General features: G+C 36.6%; 2 protein-coding genes across 6 annotated transcripts in view; one reads left to right on the forward strand and one right to left on the reverse strand.

The window, feature by feature from the left end:
* The first annotated feature begins 1,654 nt into the window (after positions 1 to 1,654).
* smim24 (small integral membrane protein 24) lies at positions 1,655 to 14,268 on the forward strand. Its single transcript, XM_051904618.1, has 3 exons — positions 1,655 to 1,822; positions 2,075 to 2,210; positions 3,283 to 14,268. The coding sequence occupies exons 1-3, from the start codon at positions 1,756 to 1,758 to the stop codon at positions 3,386 to 3,388; spliced, it is 309 nt and encodes a 102-aa protein (XP_051760578.1). The 5' UTR covers positions 1,655 to 1,755; the 3' UTR covers positions 3,389 to 14,268.
* Positions 10,907 to 21,205, reverse strand: part of nfic (nuclear factor I/C) — a 128,486-nt gene continuing 118,187 nt past the window's right edge. For all 5 annotated transcript variants that reach the window (XM_051904611.1, XM_051904615.1, XM_051904614.1 and 2 more), the window contains one exon: positions 10,907 to 20,493. In XM_051904611.1, coding sequence (XP_051760571.1) covers positions 20,426 to 20,493 — 68 coding nt within the window. In that variant the 3' untranslated portion in view covers positions 10,907 to 20,425. The remainder of the gene's footprint in view (positions 20,494 to 21,205) is intronic.

The raw sequence follows: 21,205 nt of genomic DNA on the forward strand, positions 1-21,205 counted from the left end.
AGCCATGGAAGCCAGCAAACGAATTGGGTCAGAGATTGCTGATTCTACCCGACTTAAAAGGCCTCGGCAACCATCTAAAAATCTCTATAATAAATCAATTAATCAACTTACAAGTCTCTCCTCGCCTTTCATTGTCAGTTGCGTGTCCTCAGTCTGGCAACCCGTGTAAGCGTCGAGTCTGAGGAGGAGGGGGAGGGGTAACAACTCTCTCCAATATTTTAAATTTGGACTGCAGTACCCATTTCAACCACTAGCTGTCAATATTACATACTGCACCTTTAAGTCTTTGTTTGTAAACAGAGTTGCCAGGTTTTCACAACAAAACCCGCCCAATTGTTACTCAAAACTAGCCCAAAACTAGCCCAATTGCGTTTCAGGGGGGTCCCCCAGTAAAAATTGCGTAAAATCCTCATTTGGTGGGGTTCCCCTGGTAAAATTCGCATTCCAGGGCTATATATCATGTTATTTGAGGTCTCTTCAACCCGTGGACATGAAAAACAATCCACGACAACAGTGTTAAAGTAGCACAATCCCGCGGGAAAACCAAGGACTTGGCAACATTGTTTGTAAAGCTCAAACAGTAGACCATGGCGCTAACAAGGTCATGGGTTCAGTTCCCAGGGAAAGAATGATAAAATGTCTACCTTGCAAATAGATTTGGATGTAAGACAGTCACAAACTAGCTTAGGTTGGTTTAAACTTTTTTGCCATTAGTTATTCCTGAAACTCGATCGTAATAGCTGTCAACACTCATCCCCCCCAAAAATGCAAAAGCCTTTGAGCAAAAACATTATTAGATTTATTAAATACAAATACCAGTGCTCCATTATACTGAAAGAACAAAACAACAGCATGAGACTGAATGCTCTTACCTGTATTGTGTCCTGTAGATTATCTGTTTGGAGAGCAGCCTATGGAAGAGCAGGAGATTCCCTGGGAAAGGCGAGATAAGTTCAGGGCAGACTGGATTCCAGAAGCAATGCCTGAGCTGGAGGCCATGGTGAAAGAAGAACAAGAACTCATGGAGGGCACTGAAGACTTGCCAGCCATCTGGGTTATATCAGACAGCCTTAAGCCTTGTGCTCCATCCTCCATTCAAATAAGTGTTAGCTGCAGCTAGCATGAAATAAGTACAAGACTCAGCATTTCTCATCTGAATACCCACACTAATGAGCTTAAATCTGATAACGAACACCAAAAAAAAAAGAAAAGAAAAAAGAAAAGTCATTGTCTCACATATATATATAATTTTTTATATAATTTTTTTCCCCTCATGAAATTGTTTGGCAATGTTTTCTGTCTGACATCCTAAGTTGGGATATATCAAATGAAAACTGAAATGAAGACAATTTGATAGTCAGCAGCATGTGGTATTGGGATGCATGTGGTTTGGATGACCTCACCTTTTTTTTTTTTTTTTTTTTTTGGCAATCTGTTGCACTATGTATATTTTATTTAATATTTGTGTAACATCAATTCTCAATAGACATTCTTGAGTCCTTTACATCAGTTTAGACTGGCATGACCTTCTGTTCTGTGCCAGCCTGGAAAGTAAATCTTTTGCCTTTACAACATAACAGCATGTAACATCGTCAGTGGGATATTACCTAACAGTAATCATGCACACTCACTTACTCTGCGAGTAACATGCTGTGATCTCTCTATTGGATTTTGTACTTTGGACACCAAGAATCCTTCACATATTTGCAGACGACTGAGAGGAACACAGCAGTTTGTGCAGACTGTAGATTCACCATGTTCCATCCACAGAATATTGTTGCCTTCATAATACTCTTTGTCTCCATTTGTCAAGCTGAAGCTGGTGAGTGAAATTAGACACATTTCTAAGTTATTTGTCATTTCTGCTTTCCTTTTTTCCTTTTGTCTTCCTTTTGTGTGATATAGTATGCGCTTTACAATGTACTGAAGTTTCTTGTGATTTTGCTCACTAAACTCATTGAATCTATTCAGCGTAAACATCATTTGATTTAATATATAAAAGTCGTACAGAAAAAAAAACTTCACAGGGTGAAATACAGACAAAAAAAACTTCAAATGATACAATGTTACTCAGGTGGTCAACGAGCAACATCAGATACATCTAAGGTCACTTTACAGCCGTGGCTGGTGGGACTGGCAGCTGTTATTGGTTTCCTCTTTCTCGTCTTCGTCCTCCTCATTGTGCAAAGACTCTTTTTCAAGAAAGACAAGTGAGTACTGACCTGAAATGGTTCAGGAAAATATATACGGTACATTGAGTCATTATAAAAAATCTACATAGATCATATAATACCTGATTCTTCTTTTATTTATATACAATGACAATATAATCAGTTTTGTTTAGTTTAAAAAGGAAATGCTTGATAGATTTTTTTAGAGGTTCAAAATGGCGATAATCTTCTAGTAGTTACTAATCATTTGATTAGTTATTTAACAACATGATGGCGATGAGGAGTTTATGGTTCTTGAAATGATTTTATGACTGTACACTTACTCTCAAGGCCACATTCAGACACCTGACAGACAAGATAAGCCAAGACACACCTAAAGCTATAATAAACAAATACATATCATGTTTAAACATTAATGTACAGCGCACATGTTGACTCTAGTTTTATTATATAGAATATATACACTAAAGTTTGGGTTAGCAAGATTTCTTTTTTGAAAGAAATTAATACTTTCATTCACCAAGGATGCATTCAATTGATCAAAAGTTATAGTAAAGACATTTAATGTTTCAAAAGATTTTAAATAAATGCTGTTCTTTTGAACTTTCTATTCATCAATGAATAAAAAAGTATTACGTTTCCACAAAATCATTAAGTAGCACAACTGTTTTCTATATTAATAATAATAAGAAAATTTCTTAAGCACAGAATCAGCATATTAGAATGATTTCTGAAGGATCACATGACACTGAAGACTAATGATATAAATAATGCTGAAAATTCAGCTTTGCCTTCACAGGAATGAATTACACTTTAAAATATATTAAAATAGAAAACAGTTATTTTAAATTGTAATGACATTTCACAATATCACTGTATTTATGATCAAATAAATGCAGCCTTGGCACGCATAAGAGACTTTAAAAAATCATTAAACTGCTTTCTACTGTGAATACATGATTTATAAATGATTAACTTAAACATCATATTACCACTTCATCCAGTTCGGTCCAGTTAGTACGAGTTTTATTAATTATCAAACTGTCTATTCTCAGAGTAATGTGACGATTTAAACAAAAAGCATTTCATCGTTGTGTATCTCCCCTTGCAGAGATGAGTTAGAGGAAAAAGAGGAAAAAGAGGAAAAGCATGAATTTTACGACAACAAAGCGGCTGATTTGGAGGCAAACGAGGAGACCAAGCAGACCAATTTCTGAGAAGAACCGATGAACACAGTCCTGCGGCACAAAATTATTTCACTCTCTGGAAATTATGCCACTGTGAAGAATAATTCTTAATTAGATATCATCTTATGTAATATATTATATATCAATATCATTTTAACTTATACATTTTGGTCTGCGTTTTGTTTTTACGTCTTCGTAAGAGTTGTTCCTTATATCATCCACTAGATGGAGCAGCCTTCACTTAGTCACAGCTTAAACCTAAAGTTAAAATAAAAAAGGTTAAAATAAAGTGGTGCTCTCAAATCTTTTTTTTTTTTTTTTTCCCAATGTAAGTTTTAATGCTTTGGTGTAACTGTAACTGAAATACCTAAATTTGAAACATTCATTAGGGTAGTGAGACCACTGGAATAGAAGAGCACATGCTCGGTGTGTCACATCATGCACATAATGCTCTGATTAACTGGCTTTTGACTCGTATGACAGTTCTGGGTTGGGCATGTATATATGCTAAATGGACAAGGGTATGAGATCCATTACTCATTTTGAGTGGCAGTTTGGACATGTTAAATGCTTGCAGTGAAATGACGTAACACAGTTTTGCTTTTGGAACCATTTGCTCGTCCTGTGGGATTGTATGATGAAAATATCATTTGCAGAAATAATGGCCAGGTGTTCAATTGTGTTAATGGTGGGGACCATTATACTTGTGTTAAAAGTAGACTTTGGTTAGATGTCACCTAAATGAACAATCTGTGATTAGTAAAACTTGTTGAGCTGTTAGTGATGATACAATAAATTACTTAAAATAATGTATGCTTTTTATATTGATATGGTGAAAAAAATCTAATAAAGCTAATCTTCAAGTTAAAGGGGAACTCTTGCAGTCTTATTTAATGTGAACTACTGGTATTTCATAACATTTTAATTAACATTTAGCTCTAATTAGGCAGCTGATACTGTTGTCCTGGTCGTACTTCTCAAGGTTTCTCATACATGGGAAACAGTTTATCTGAAACAGTGCTGAGTGACAGTAACTAAGCTTACAGCCAGCAGCAATAAGTGAAGCATAAAACCAGAATGAGAAAGAAAGAGAGACTTCAATTCAGTCTCCTCTTTAAAGTCTCATTCTCATTTCACTGCTGCCTTGAAATTTTTATTCCGTTGTTTTTATTCTGGCTCCTTGAGCGACGTCATCTTTGCTCCACGCATTACTTGGGAGCCGGTGACAGATGAATTATTCTTTCTTTTCTAGTATTCATTACTGTAAAGTTAAATGACAAAACCTCAGATAAAAACATTCTGAAAGCCAAAGGGTAAGAGATACTAATGAAATGTCCAGCAGTGAATCAGTTGAGCTCTGCAGATCTGCTTTCAGTCTGTTTCTTTTTTTCTTGAATCAATAAACCTAATTCAATATACAATACCATTCAAGGGATTTTCAGCATCATTACTCCAGTCTTCAGTGTCACATGATCCTTCAGAATCATTCTAATATGTTGATATGCTGCTCAAGAAACATTTATTATTATCAATTCTGAAAACAGTTGTGCTGCTTAATATTTTTGTGTAAACCGTGATGCATTTTTTTTTCACAATTCTTTCATGAATTAAACCTTCAAAAAAACAAAAAAACAAAAACAATGTAACAATGTAAAAGTCTTTATTGACACTTTTAATAAAAATAATTAACAAAAAATGCCTTCTTTTTGTAAAGAAAAGAATACAATATTGCATTAACTTCAACTAAAGCTAAAGTTAAGAAGCTATAGTTAACGTTTAATTGTTCTTCCCACATTAAAGGCACACTATATTTTTCGCCTCTAGAGGTCGCCTATTCAAAACAAAGGCGTAGCTTGTTGACGCCGAGATTCAGCGCGTTTTTATGGGAGATCTTCACCTCACAGCCAGTGTAAAAGAATAGGAACAGAAATCATGTTCATGGATGAGATTATTAAAAATACTATAGTATGAAGCAGAGCAGGGCCGAGTGCTGTGGGAGCACAACGAGGCCGCTGAAGCGATTTCTAATGAGAGATAAGCGTGACACACGGCTCGAGAGCAGTGGAGCTTTTATTATGCCGCAGTCGCTGCTTTCACTTCTTCCGGTCAAACGTATGTGGGGTAATGCAGCGCTGTTTTATCATATTAGATACATTTGAGTGTGTTGAAAATGATGTTATAACATTAACGTTACTCTGCGTTCGCTCGGCGGCTGCTATAAAACACTTGTTGCACACTGGAGTAAGATATATATCGATATTAGTCATTATAAAACATGGTAACGTTACTCGTGGTAAATCAAGAAAATTAGATTAAAACAATAAGAATGATTGATAACAATGATTAGTTTTCTGTCTATAAATGTATCCAAACAGTTGTTCCCTTGTCTAATAAAAAACATAATATAGTAGTCAACATTTGAAGTGGATCAAAAAAGTTAATAAAAGTTGTCCTAAGAAGAAGGTTTTGATCCACTTCAAATGTTGATTACTGTATATTAAAGCGTCTTTGGTGTTTCCATGGTTTCTACAAAATAAAACCGGAAATTGAGGGTAATGCAGGTATGATGTCATTGATAGGCGACGCACGGACATGGTCTGTGTCCTGGTTAAAATTCCTTATTTCTTTGGGTTTAAACATTCTTGGAAACATCTGGGATAATGTAAGTACAAAAAAGTCAAAAAAATATATAACCCTGTTCTAGTGGTTTTTGGATATTTTAATCCAAAAATCTTACATATTGAGCTTTTAAAGTGGAAAATTAAAATGTATATGACTCTGTACATCAATGATTATTTTAATCACATTTTGTACAAATGTAATTATTGCTCACAAACAGAGCATGGTGCAAGCAACACCAAAGTCATGGGTTCGATTCCCATGGAATGCATGAACTGATAAAATAAACTATATAGTGTGAATGAAATGTATGTTTCTTTCGATAAAAATGTAATATACAATGTACAAAACTCTGAACATACACTTGTGCCTGTGAGAAGAGGGGGTCACGTTCATACACGCAGCTCTCGCTCCCAGAAGTCTCTGTATGGCGGAGTGACCTGATTGTGATCGTATTGCAGAGAGGGGAGTCCTCAGGGAGTTGCAGTCCTTTGTTAAGACATCTGGAGCCCATTACTGCCGCATGCTTTTACAAGGCCTTCACATCACGTACTGTAAATCGAGATATTAAATTCATAAGCACAGCTAGAGAGAAACCGAGAGAAATCACTTTGAACCTGCGAGTCTAAATAGATATAATCAAAACAACCACAATTCCACCTTCTGCAACCCTCAATGTGCAGAAGAATGAATAGACCACCCTCAGCCTGTACATGTAATATCAATGCATGTTATAAGCCCAAATACCATTTAAACCCACTTTTTGTTTTATTTTTTAAAATAAAAAAGACAGTATGAGAGACATTATTTGTTTTACAGCAACAGCACATTTGTTACTGTTAATTTACTTTTTATTTGGAGTCGACTGAATATTTAATTATTGAGTTTTTGGAGATCATGTGTTGCTACTGTCTGAGAGTCACATCCAAACTTTGCTGTTTGAGCCCTGCGAAGATTGATAAGAAATTTAAAATGAAGATATTAATAATTCATATGTTACCAGACATGATTTATTTTCATGGTATTTAAAAGCAATATTCTCTAATTGAAAAGGATTTAATGAGTATGTGGACTTATGCTGGAGCGATGCTCACATTGATAGATGCAGTAGAACAACATAAAAGTATAAACACTGTAGATAACCATATTAAATGAAAACATTTTAGAAAATTATTGAGCCAAAAAAAAAATTATAATCTATATACATATAACCTTTTAGTGGGCTTATAAGGAACAGCTTCTTTGAACCCTATTTTTCCTAATAATCCCACTTAGTTAAGAACCTACTGAACCTTATATAAAGCAGCATTAACTGAATTCACAGAGCTCAGAAGATGTCCTTTCATTAACAACCCACTTCACCCACTTACATAATTTTAGTTGTGGGAAAAAACTGGGAATAAGTAAGTAAATAAGCAAGCAAGCAAGTAAGTAAATAAATAATAGATAGATACTACAAGGGACCAGACTAGGGTCTGGGACTAAAAATAAATCCACATTGACCAAAAAAAAAAAAAAAAAAAAAACCCAAAAAAGACCCAAGTCCTTCACCCACTTACATCATTTCAATTGTGGGCTGGGATGGGAATAAATAAGTAAATAAGTAAGCAAGTTGATACCGCTTACTGCCATTATAATATATCTCTGATTGTGTTCATCAGAAAGAAGAAAGTCATACCTAAGATGGCTTGAGGGTGAGTAAAGCTTGGGGTAATTTTCATTTGAAAGTGAACTAATCCTTTAATCCCCTTTTTATTGCCAATGGGTGAACAGCTTGTTATGAAACTTTTTTTTTTTAAAAAAGAGAACTTCCCCGACTTCCAGGTTGTCTATGAAAGCCTGTAGAATAGACCTATTTTTATGCGAAGGACGTTTTTGCCGGGAAAATCAAAGAATGTGAGGTTTACACGCGCTCCTGAGAGCCTAGAGCAGGGGTGGCAAACGTCGGTCCTGGAGAGCCACAGTATTGCAGAGTTTTGCTTCAACCCTAATCAAACACACCTGAACAAGCTAATCAAGGTCTGAAAAGTTACTAGGAAGACGAGTTTTTATCAGGGTTGGATCTGAAATCTGCAGGACTGTGCCTCTCCAGGACCGGAGTTCACCAACCCTGGCCTAGAGCTACTCTGCGGTGCGTTTCCCAAAGCGAACTAAGGTCACAAGTTCTGTCGTTACCAATAGAGTTCAATGGGACTTACGACCATAGTTCAACAACGATGCTTTCGGGAAACGCACCCCTGTACTGTAATGTCAAAAGACTTGTTCGAGATGCATCCGCGCTGCGCAGACCGATCGGCGTATGACATCAAAGTACCGCGAGAGCAAATCAAAAGCATAAGGAGTTGTATACTCTTCAAACACTCTCGCGGTACTTTGATGTCATACTCTTGGTCTGCGCAGCGCCGATGCATCTCGAACAAGCCTAATGTCTCATGCAAAGTAAAGGGATTAATTCGAACTATTCTCACATAGCCATATATATAGTCTATAGTCTCAATTATATTTTATAATCAAACTATCATTAGCCTATCAGTGTCATTTTAATTACCTCATCCGTCAATGTGATGCCGGTGAATTTCAGAACTTGTGTAAACATCCAAGCTATGATCAGATGCATTCTTTCTGCTTTTTCATCGCTGTCACTTTTGTTGTGTTTATTTTGCTATTGAGAGCAAAGCTCGCAGCCGTTGCAGCGTGGACTTGATGTTCATTAACATTTAACAGTCTATCACTGCAAAGGTATTTCCAACATCTTTTCTTCCCCCCCACATTGTAATCACATTGTCTCTTGTACGTTAGGTGTGCCCAAGCGCGAGCACGCTGGCTGCAGTTCATTTAACAGCCAACGGTATCGCTGACAAGGATTTCTGATTTCCACATATAGCCCCTTTAAACTTCACTTTGCTATTAACTTCATAAAACTAAATTGCTCTGCGGTAAAACTGAATTGCTCTGTGGTACCTATTAACATGTTTACAATGATAGCATGTTTACAGAACAGCACATTTGTTTTCCTCTATATCATGTTTACATCCCTGACCTCAACTTACCATAGTTTTTAAGCTCTGTGTTGGTGCGCATGGCAGTGTTGGTGTCCTCATCGTTCGGCCAACATCAGCTCAGCCTGTAATTAAAATGTTTCTTTAGAGACTCGTGAATCAAGCTAGGTTTCCTCTTGCCTGCGAGCTGCAGTTCAGGCAACTCTTGAGGCCACGCTGTTTTCTTTGGAGTGGAGAACTGTAGTTTCAGACCGATCTGGGGGAAGTCTGGCCCAGGCTTTGGGGAGTTGGGCTGTTAGCGACTCACTCTATGAGTAAAGGTCATAAAAAATAGTGACACCGGGCACCACATCAAGGCTCTTTTGCTCTCTGCCTTTTGCTGCCTTATTGAATCTTTATAAGTAATTGGAAATCCTTTTATAAGATCACATTTATATGTGTTTACATATATACTGAAATCTCATATTGAATTATAATTTCTGTGGTCATTTTTGAAGGTTTATGTTTGTAGTATCTGTTACATTGTAGGTGCCAATAAGTGACCGTCTTTATGAGTGAATCAAGGATTCATTTACTCAACCGATTCACTGATTCATTCAGAACAAAGAATTGACTACTCTATTAGCGAGTCATGGATTCATTCACTCAGCTGAATCATTCAGAAACATTGGTTTGCCTTCATATTTAAATGTTCATTGGCGAGCAAAAATACAAAGAGTCTAAAATATTAAGTTACTCAGCACTGAGTTCTTGTTTATCAAACTGTTATATAAAAGAATATACTCTTTACCATGTGTAATGTATGTGAGTTGGTTTTAGAACAAAATCATACAGGTTTGTCATTTGCTGTCCAAAAGCTAATGTTTCATGGAAATACTGAAGTTGAACAGGTACCTCTGGTTAGTGTCTGTTATGGAATTTGACTCCCATTCTGCAGTGAGCTCATGAGGGGTTCCTGGCGAAGTTCACGTGAAGCTTTCAACAAGTGCTATTGCACTCGTTCACCCCCTTCATATGTTTAAAGAAAAAGGACCTTGTGCTGGCTTGTGCTATTTTGAACCATTAAAATGAAATAAAACTTGACTTCCTTTCCAGAGCTGAAATTATACTTTTCCAAAAGTGGCTCCAGCAATCTTGTATCTGGGGTAAATGGATTGAGGGATGATTAGAGTCAGGTGTGTTACGCTCCTCAGCCAAGTTGAACCGAAAACAAACCTCTAACCGCAAGTGTTCAGCTCGCTCTTTCATTCTCTTTCTTCCATTTCTCCTGTTCTATGCAGCTCGTGCTCACAGAATTAAAAGTGTCATTTAAAATGTTTGGTGATCCAAAGTTTGTTCTGCATTGAAATGAGTCATTCTCTTCCTGCGTAACCGCCACCGAGTGCCAATTACAATGACAAAGTCTATTAAATAAGATTTAGCATGAAAAATATGGCTAATGTAAGTAGAGCATGCTGATGTGTGTTTACTAATTTTTCTTCAGTCACATTTGTTAAATTTAGTTTTTAAAACACTTCAGGCTATTTGAAATGGAACACGTGTGCTTACTAATTAGCGACAAGTCTTTCACCAAAATATAATACCCAAAATGTTACTTTCCAAATCATTAGAGCGATATATAAGATGTCATGCCACGTCCTGGAAACATCTTTCCTTTCTCTGGCTCTGTAATGGTGATGGCGAAAGAGCTTCGGCTGAGCTAAAATTAGCTTGTCCTCAGGCACAAGGCCTGTATTCGCCTGGGTCCACGTTGAGAGATGATCTACAAATGAACAGCAAATATACATCCAACACACACATATTACACCTCCAAAACACACATACACCACTGATAATCGAGATCAATCTACATAAACATTCAAGACTGCCAAGTAACTTTAGCAGACTGTGTGTCTAATCGGTTAGAAAAGAAAAACACAAAGTCACCTCATTTCTGAGTTGTAGCATAGCTTTGTTTATTTTTTATTTAATTTTAATTTTATTTATTTTTTTGCATAGGGAAACATACTCACTTCCAGTACTGTATTCATGAGCGATTTTTTTTTGCGAACAGCGATGGCTGAATACAATGTTATAATGAAATATTGTTAAAGCTGTAATTTCCCCCTCACACCAGTTCAAAAACACATGGCAAATTTAGTTTGTTGTGCATGAGAAAAACAAAAAGTCTTTTCTCATTCGTTTCAAAACCGACATACCGACATTTGCTGATACATTACAATTTAGCGAGGTTCTTAGAGAAACAAAGACAAATAACAAAAATCTGATGCTTTCCAAAAAAACATGGATGCAAGAACATGTCATCATGCCAGTTGTGAATGTGTCTGAACTAAATGTCCACATGCCCCTTCCTGGTGTGAAGTGTGTTTATCTGTGCAGCAAGCAAGCGTTTAATGAGTAACTACTATGGTAATATTTGTAAAGAATAATGTGATTAAAAAAAGAGGAAGGAAAAACCAACAAAAACCTTGAAATTTTAACACTGCATTAGAATGCTCTCTGAAAAACATTTCAACCTTCGTCCTTTCAACTCAAAGCGTCCAAACATAGAGAAAACAGCATGCTTAAAAACAAACAAAACAACAACGATAGAAACATTTGTAGAAATTAAACCTTAATTCATTGAACAGAATAAAACAAAACAATTGTTCTAATGGGGGAGAGGGCACCCTGAAATATTGATGCGTGACTGTTTTGGGGGTCTCAAACATTCGGGAGTAGGCGGTATGTCAGGGTGTTTTTGGCAATTCATTTGTGAAAGACTTATCAAAATATTGCATAAATTGCAAAGCCCACAAATGGCTTTTCTCCCCTTTGAACAGAGACGTGACTAATAGGTATTGTTCACCCCGTTTGAGCCATTTTAACCTTAGGGCCAGATTTAAGAAAGCCCTTAACACGTGCTAACTTTCTTAGCATTGTCATACTGTACTAACCTCGAACGTTAGTTAATGGTAATATGTTGCGGCACTCTGAGGTTGTGTTATTGAGAGGCTTTGGCAAATCTGGCCCCTTGGTTGGACAACAACGTACAAAAAGCGCTTGATAAACCAATCCAGGCCAACACTGCAGAGATGATGTCAATGGTACAGTGAAACCCCACAGCTCACGGTTTACAAAGAAAAGAAACCAGAGCAAAGCGATAAATGACAGGCACTGCATGTTAAAACTGTGTTTTTAACCCATTTTGGTATTTGTATCAATGTATATACCTTAGACTTCAATTGCTGGTTTGCTAAGAGTGAAAAAGGGAGCGTAGAAATAATTAGCCATACTACAAAAGTTGAGGATGGGTCTTCATTCATATTTATCTGCTATAGAAACAGTGTGCCACCATCAACTCTACAGTAAAATGTCATCAAAGTTCAGATTAAAACCCTCCATCACCCCTACAGCTCAATCAGCAACATGAGTATCTGAATCAATGATTGAGAAGTTTGAATTACATACTTTAAATGTGATGTCAGTAAAATCAATGACCTCACACAGGGCTGTCCCAAGCATGGGGCGGGGCCCAGAACGAGGTAGGGGAAGTCTGTCGCTATTGCGTTTTGGGGGGGGGGGGGGGGTTCCGTTCGCCATGGGGCAACCCGCACTGGTTGCACCACCCTAAGGACGCCCATGACCTCACTTATGCACAAATGTACTGTCAGAAGTGACTGTTTCAGACCTGGGCAAAGAAGAATTTTATAATGCTGCATTCATATCATGTCAGAATTACCGCAATAATGAGTATATATACTACCGTTCAAAAGTTTGGGCTTGGTAAGAATTTTTTTTAATGTTTTTGAAATAAGTCTCTATTATATGCTCACTAAGGCTGAAATTTTTTTCCGATAAAAATGCAGTAAAAACAGTAAAATTGTGAAATATTATTACAATTTTAAATAACTGTTTTCTATTTTATTATAGTTTAAAATGTAATTTATTTATGTGATGGTAAAGCTGATTTTTTTTTGTGTGTGGAAACTGTGATACATTCTTTGATGTATAGAAAGTTCAAAAGAACAGCATTTAATTGTAAATAAAAATCTTAAAAATAAAATTATAAAATGTCACTTTTGATCATTTTAATGCATCTTTACTGAATAAAAGTATTAATTTCTTGAAAATATTCTTACTGATCCCAAACATTTGAACAAGTGTGTGTATGTATGTATATATATATATATATATATATATATAGAAATAGATATATATATATAGAGGCGGGTTAATGTAGTGATTAAGTATTTTGTGAACTCACATTGAAATCTCTTTATGCTAATTCTGACCAGAGGTAAACGCAGCATTAGTTTCACTGTACTACTGAGTACTATAATAGTAGGTTTAGCCTAGCTTGGAAGGCTTTACACACATTGAAACTGTCCTTAATATTAGCAAGGACTTTCAGCACAAAGATTTCAGTAAAGCCAGGATTAGTTGCATAGATGCTGTACAATTTCCAGATCATTAAAAAACCTTTAGTGTATTACTACTAGTTTGATTTCAAACCAAGCAGCTGGATTGAGCTGTTATTATGGGATCCAATTCAGTGCAGACAGACATAACTGCACATCATCCATTTCAGATTCACCAGTCGCTACCAGTAAGAAGCATGTCACGTATCAATTCATCAGCTGACAAGAACTATGACATGCATCCTGCCAAGTGTCACAACATTGAAAATGTAAGGAAGGAAAGAGTAGAAACTGCATTTCAATGCCTCAGCCCTGAAGAGGTTGTCCAGCCCTTACTGAGAGGAGACAAAACAAAGATCTGACCACACGTTCACGTTTCTATCTACCTCGACCGTGCGAAGTTCATGGTATTGCAAGGTTTACATTACACGAACCGCAAAAGGAAACGGCGAGTGAAACACTCATACATGTCTAATTCTCTCACGTATGCCTGAGTAGGGTCTCCTCACATCCTGTTTATGTCCGTGGGTGAACAGGGAAATTGGACTTGGGAAATTTACATTCTATTCAGCATAATTACATGTGTCAATGACTAATTAAAGTGCCTGGACCTCGAATTAAACAATCTTTTCAGTGATGCACATTCCAGGCATGAGTAGGTTGATCTTACAAAAACAGGGGAAGATCACACAGCGTAAACCCACATCCAACGGCTCTAGGCTGAATCCAGGAAGGCACTCAGAAGAGTGAGGTCTAAAATCCTGCTAGTTATGCTAGTCTGTACACGCATGCTCCAGAAAACTATCAATGGGCTGAAGTAAGCCATGCCACTGATTGTCCACAGGTGGTTTAAGAAACTGCTTTGGAAAAAAAAAAAATAAATAAATAAAAATGTATTTTTATATAATTTTCAAGTAAAAAGACCTAAACATCCCTTTTTTTTTTTTTGTATTTATATATACTGTACACAACTATTCAAAACTCAGTTAAGGTCGGTAACATTTTTTAATGTTTTTGAAAGAAGTCTCTTATACTCAACAAGGCTGCATTTCTTTGATCAAAAATACAGTAAAACGGTAATATTGTGAAATATTATTACAACTTAAAATAAATGTTTTCCACTTTAATGTACTTTAAAATGTAATTTATTTCTGTGATGGCAAAGCTGAATTTCCAGCATCATTACTCCTTCAGAAATCATTCTAATATGCTGATTTGGTGCTCAAGAAACATTTTTCTTATCATCAATGTTGAAAACAGTTCTGCTGCTTCATAGTTTTGTGGAAACTGGGATATTTTTTTTCCAGGATTCTGTGATAAATGGATGCTGTTTCAAAAAAACAGTGCTTATTTGAAAGAGAAATCTTTTATAACATTTGTTACATTTGATCAATTAAATGCATCCTTGCTGAATACAAACTTGATTCAAGTCTTAATTCTCAGGTAAATGTATTTTGTTTTAAGGATGTTTAGATTTTTTTTTTAATGGGAAAAGGCAAAGTACTGATTTCGAAAATGATTGTTGCAGTGTGACTGTACATATTCTACCTCAAGAATCCAGTTCAAACCTCTGAGGTTCGCAGTGCACAGGAACCTGGCATGATTTCAACACCTTAAAAGGGTAAATTTATCACATAAATGACAACAGGTAAATAAGAGGGTGCCATTCAAGCAGCTTAATCTCTCTATCTTTCTTTCATTCTCACCATTAATCTGTATTCATCACGGTACCTTATCAAGGCTAAGAAATATCCCCAGAGAAGCAAACCTTAAAAAGAAGTATTATTATTATTATTAATACCAGAATATCTAGTGCAATCTTCCAAGTAGAAGTACAGGAAAAATGTGTTTAAAAGATCTTGAAGCTAGCATGACAAAAGAGAAAAAATAAGTCTTGGATATAACAAAAAATAAAATGCCAATGGAACCTGCATAAACCTCACAAAGCTTGGTGAAGCTGTTTGCTCTGTTTAAAATGACGACAAGTGATGCTGAATTTACTGGAGTCCATATTTTCTGATCAAAATAACACTTGATAACTGTGGGAAAGATGAGTGCTTTTGGTGCTGACATTATATTCTCAACAGCAGATCCTTTAGAAGGAGCTTTCAAAATTTTTTGTGGCTTGACCACAAGCTTATGACTACTAAATCCAAACAAAACAAAACAAAACAAACAAAAAAACATATTTTCTCTTACAAAAAGACATTTTTAATGTACATTTTTCCTTTTTCCTCATTCTACTGGAAATATGGTAAGCATTTATACACAAGATAACTGTGTTCAAAATGTAACATTTCAACAACACGCATAAAAATGATAATCATCGCACTATAAAAAGGGTTTCAAAATCAAACAGTAAGATAATGTTTCTTTTACATGCATCAGCGCAAATGCATTATTCACGTCATAGCAAGTTCAATCATCACCTGTGGCCACTTTAAAAAGCACACACTGGGGTAACAATCTGCTCTTGAAGTGTTTCGATCTCTCGGCCGTTTGTAGCCAATGTTAGCATATACAAAAACCAAACGAAAAAGAAGACGCATGCACACAGAGCTCACTACGGAGCCGCTGTGCTGGCGAAACCACCATCAGACCCCTGTTCAACTGAACCTGCCATCGTACCCTGGCCAGAGGGTTGACAGCTTTAGAAAGATGAAAATGGAGCAGTGCAAATCTTCACGGGACAGGCAGTGGACCATGCGAGTCTGTACCGGAGAGATGCCGTGAGAGCTTCAGGTCATTTAAAAATAAGAAGTTTGCCGTTTTTGCTTCAATACTGTTTAGAATGAACAAAAAACAGCTGTGCCTCATGCTTCGAGGCAGACCCCTGGCCCATCGCCTGTCCCGTTAAACACAAGAAAAATTGCGTGCTAAATGAAGCTAGCACTTCTGCAAAAGTTTGGATTATGGTAAAGATGGAATGCCTGTTCTGCTTCAGCACTCCGATTCGGCCAGGGTGGACAACGGCGGGCTCACAAATCTTCCACAATCAAGATCTTACCACAGGCATCATGTAAACAAAATCTCTCGTTCTTTCTCATTCGACTTAAACTTTTAAATAGCTACCAGCAAATCGTATTAGCTACCAGCGTTGCAATATCCATTGCAGAAACAATACTGTACACTGCATCACAAACTACAACATGGCCTTTCCTAACCCAGCTCCAGAAATACACAATATCTTCTCCTCTGCAATATAGTCCCCTGACACTACACGCTACAAATTATAAATTATCTCCTACCATCTAATTTTATAAAAAGAAGAAGAAGAAGAAGCATCCTGGTGTATTAATTCATTTTCTAAGAAGACACACAAAGTCAGCAGTTCAATGGTTTTTTGCTGTTCTTGTGTCTGTACGTTGAATTGGACAAATACATTTCAGCTACTCTCTATGAATGCGTTCTACAGTTAACGTATATGGACGTATACAAGGGACTCGATTAATAAAACAACTTAATCCCTAATTAAAGAAATCATTTATGTCAAACATTACTACATATTCTATTGCAGCCAGTGTTATTAATAGGGATAAAGGGACAGTACACATTTTGTCATTATTTATTCACCCTCATGTCGTTCCAAACCTGAATGACTTTATTTCTTTTTTTGCTGCGGAACTGATATTTTTTGAGAATGCTGTTTGATTTTTTGATTTTTGATTGGGGTCCAAAACAACATCAGACTCTATTGACTTTTATTGTATGGACAACAATTTTCAAAATATCTTGTTTTGTGTTCCACTGAAAAATGAAAGAAAGTCATACAGGTTTAGAACAACATGAGGGTGAATAAATAATGACTACATTTTCATTTTGGGGTGAACTATCCCTTTAACAAATGCGTAGGTTTTCAGAAATAATGAAATGTAAATGTGACTTTTTGACAAAAAGCAAAAATCATGTTGTGGGGATGTAAAGTCTTACTGATTGCAAAATAATTTGCTAAGTGCTTAGTTGTGGAATTTATACCTAACCAAAACTAGTTAATAGGTTTATAGAGGATGGCCATCTAATTTTTATCTCTGGCCTCTCCTCTTTACATCCATAATGGGTACAAACTCATTTAAATACATGGTAACAAATATACAATCTAAACAATTTAAGAGAAACCTATCATGAAAGGGAATCAAAATATCAGCTCAGAGCTGATATGGAGAGAGCTGGTACTGCATCTTTCACAGATTTTGTTACTTTCTCATTATATGAAAAGAGGAGGGAAATAAAATGGTAACAAAATAATGCAAGGTAGATTTCATGCCAACTACGGTGCTTTTAAAAGAGGAAAAGGGTAAAAAAAAAAAGCCTCTCTCACCCATCCAAAACTACAGCTATCAGGTAACCTGTTAGTCTTAATCTGATTATGACAGGCAATCAAACATGCAGCATTTTTTCCTTTGTGACACTGGTTACATCAAAAAAAGAAAAAAATTATCAACTCCTTTAAAGTTACGCATTATCGTTCTTAACTAAAGGCAAGGCACATAATATGTTTATAAAATATCGTGCAAAGTAGAAGAGGGATTGTAGGATAAAAGTCAAAACCAATGTGGTACAAAGGTAAAATCCATCTGTGTCATTGGCTCTTTGCTCAAGGGGGGTAGTCAAGAAGAATCTGGGGAGCATTTAGCTTCAGAGCTAATACTAAGATTATCTGCCATGCGCCCATGTCAGCGATACGGTGGTTGTTTGAGCTTAATTCTCATGATTTTTCTTTTGAAAGCACCATGCACAGTTATATATAACTCATATATAGAGATTTCCATATAATTTTCATATCAGCACCATTAAAACAAGTCATGTTGCATGTATTCTGGGTCTTACTATGGTCAACTCAACAGAATGTATATGCAAAGCCATTATAAAAGGTTAGTGAAAGCAATCAGAGTGTGTGGATATTATTTCATATCGGTGTTTGTATTTGTGAGGGTACCTAGTAAATCTCTGATATGTGTTGATTTTGTCATGTCCTGGCAGAATATAAGGGTGTGTGTGTGTGTGTGTGTGTTTTGTTCAACCATCTGCGTTTCCTGTTGCTAAGCGTTAGCCCATGCAGCTGATGAGGGGCTTGGGGACTTGCTAGGCCATTTAAAATATCTCTCTGGGCATAAAAACAACCCCTTGAACTTCTACAACAACAACAACCCACAGTAAATGAAGCAAGTTTTAAAAAAGAGGAAGAATTCAAATGAAAATCTCGCAATGTCTCAGGCACTTTTCATGGCTTCGTGATTTGGGTTCGGTAGCGTTGTAGATTAAGCCCTGATGTTATTTCATTAGTACAAATCAACACATCTCAGAGTGCAGAATAACCCATTTCTGAGGCAACCAGCCAGAGACATGCTGGTCGTAGGCGTCCACCTCCCAATGAACTCTGGGAGCATAGCCACTGACTGACTTCCTCTTTGTATTGTCGTCGTGGCGCATTACAGCCCGTCTCACGTCAAACATCCAAATCATTGACATTCCTACGGATTAAAGTATATAGTATGCTTCAAAATAAAAACAGTCATAGTTTCTTGCAATAGAAACATGGGAAAAAAAGAAAAAGATAGCCTGTTTTGTTTTCTTCTTAAACTATGGGAATTGTATAAAAGTAATCACATAAACATGGAGACATTTACATAGAAAATGTTGGATTGTTCTGATCAGCTTTTTAGCTTCTAGGAAACCAACCCTCATCAACGGTGAGATCAGAACGTGACAAAAATAATCGACTCGCAGCATTCCATATGATTAGGCCGAACAGGAATTTGCAAAAGAGGAAAATTAAAAATTCAAAGTAGTGCAATGCCTGTAATTTCCAATGAATTTAAACAAATTACACATAGAGAAAAAAATCTATCCTCTACACCCAATACTGTCTAAGTAATGACAGAACTATATTTCAACTCCCTTTGTCACTATGTGGAAAAATCCACGTATCTACATGAATCAAAAAAACCCCTAATCTGTGAACTCACAGAGATGAATAAGGGACTAGCAATGTTTATGACAAGCACAAACACACGGACGCACACGCACACACACACTTACAGCGGGTCCAGGGAATGAGGGGCTTTCATATTGCGAAGAGAGGAAGGTGCTAATTCACCCCTGCTATTCCCTGGCTCATCCTATGAAGGCTGCATTTCAGCTCACACACACCTTGTGTAGCCTTTAACAGTACATGCCATTGCCTCTATATAGGTGTGTTTACATGTAAGTGTGTGTGCATGTGTGTACACATGCTGACTGTGATGTATAATGTCACTGAGGTACCACTAATATTCCTCCGATGTACAAAAAACATGACGGGCTTCCACCAAAAAGTGGACTCCGTTACAAACGGTGGAGAATGCAATTTAGAAAACACCACCCTCTGAACGAAACCAAGGACGCAGATACATGATTGTCAATGAAACTGGATGAAAAGTGGCCTTTCTGTTTCTTTTTCCACAATGTTGTGTGAACGGAAGCATCAACCTTTTTGTTTCCTTTTCCATGTCGTGTTGCCTTTGCGCACTTAAAAAAAGAATAAAAACAGACCGTGCTCACCTCCAAACCTGTGGCGAAATGCTAGCGGAAAAACCCCTTCCTTGGGGTTTCCCGTCCCTGTTCGTTAAGAAAATAAAGGATACTTATTTTGCATATAGGAGGAAGCAGCACCTGTAGCATAAGGAGGGGGTTGAGGAGAGGCATTCCAAGAGGCAGGGAGTCAGGGTGGGCCTTTTTCGACACGTCCGTCAATGTACGCCATAGTTCGGGCTGTCCTCCCAGAAAAAAACATCCTCCTCTTTTGTGTCCTTTTCTTCCGTTCCATCTATGGCAATTCTCTCACTCTCTTCTCTGTTTCCATTGTCTTTTCCAAAAAAAAGTGTATTGAAGCATCTTATACTGTACGTCGTTATGCATATATAAATATGTGTGCACATATATCTATACACACATATTGTGTATATATATATGTGTGTGTATATATACAAATACTGCATATATATCGGATTTTCCCTCTTGCATCTCGTTCACAACTTTTTTTCTTGTAAATTCCACAAAAAATTGATTTTTCAAATCCATGTCTGTGCCTCCTCGGGTTCGTCTGTGTGTGTGATAATCAGTTCCCCAGATACCAGGACTGCAAGAGAGAGAGAAAGAGAGAGAATCAAAATCACTAAGACATCTGTACAAGCACAAGTAACACAATAGGAGGAGTGCTATGGGATATCCACCTAGATCAGATAAAAACTCATCTGAACGAGACCGCAGTCTAGTCGAGATGGATCAGTTTCATCAAAACTGAATGCACACGGTGATTTATATGGGTTTCTTCAACTATGAGCACTTTTGGCTTTGTGGAATTTTAGAAAAATAAACTCTCTTAAAGCACACTTTTCATACCAGTTTATTTACTTTGTCTACTAACAATGTCCAACACAGGACAAACATTTATCAGAGGAGATTTTTCTGAACCCTTATAAACATTTCCACCACATCTCAAATTATGTATTGTGTTTAGTAGCATTTTGCGGTCAAAATTACACATATGAAATTTTTCATGAACACTTTTCATGTATCCTAATACATAATTTGACAATATTATTTGACTAGAAATGATACACAATAAAAGTATTGTTCATGAGTGATATGTACAGTACTGTTCAAAAGTTTGGGGATAGTAAATTGATCAAAAGTGGCAGCAAAGACTTTTACATTGTTACAGAAAATTTATATTTCAAATAAATGCTGTTCCTTTAGACATTGTTAATTAAAGAATCCTGATAAAAATGTATTACTGTTTACACAAAAAATATTAGGCAGCAAAATCAACATTTATAATAGTAAGAAAA

Source organism: Ctenopharyngodon idella, chromosome 8, assembly GCF_019924925.1.
Source record: "Ctenopharyngodon idella isolate HZGC_01 chromosome 8, HZGC01, whole genome shotgun sequence".
Classification (NCBI taxonomy): domain Eukaryota; kingdom Metazoa; phylum Chordata; class Actinopteri; order Cypriniformes; family Xenocyprididae; genus Ctenopharyngodon; species Ctenopharyngodon idella.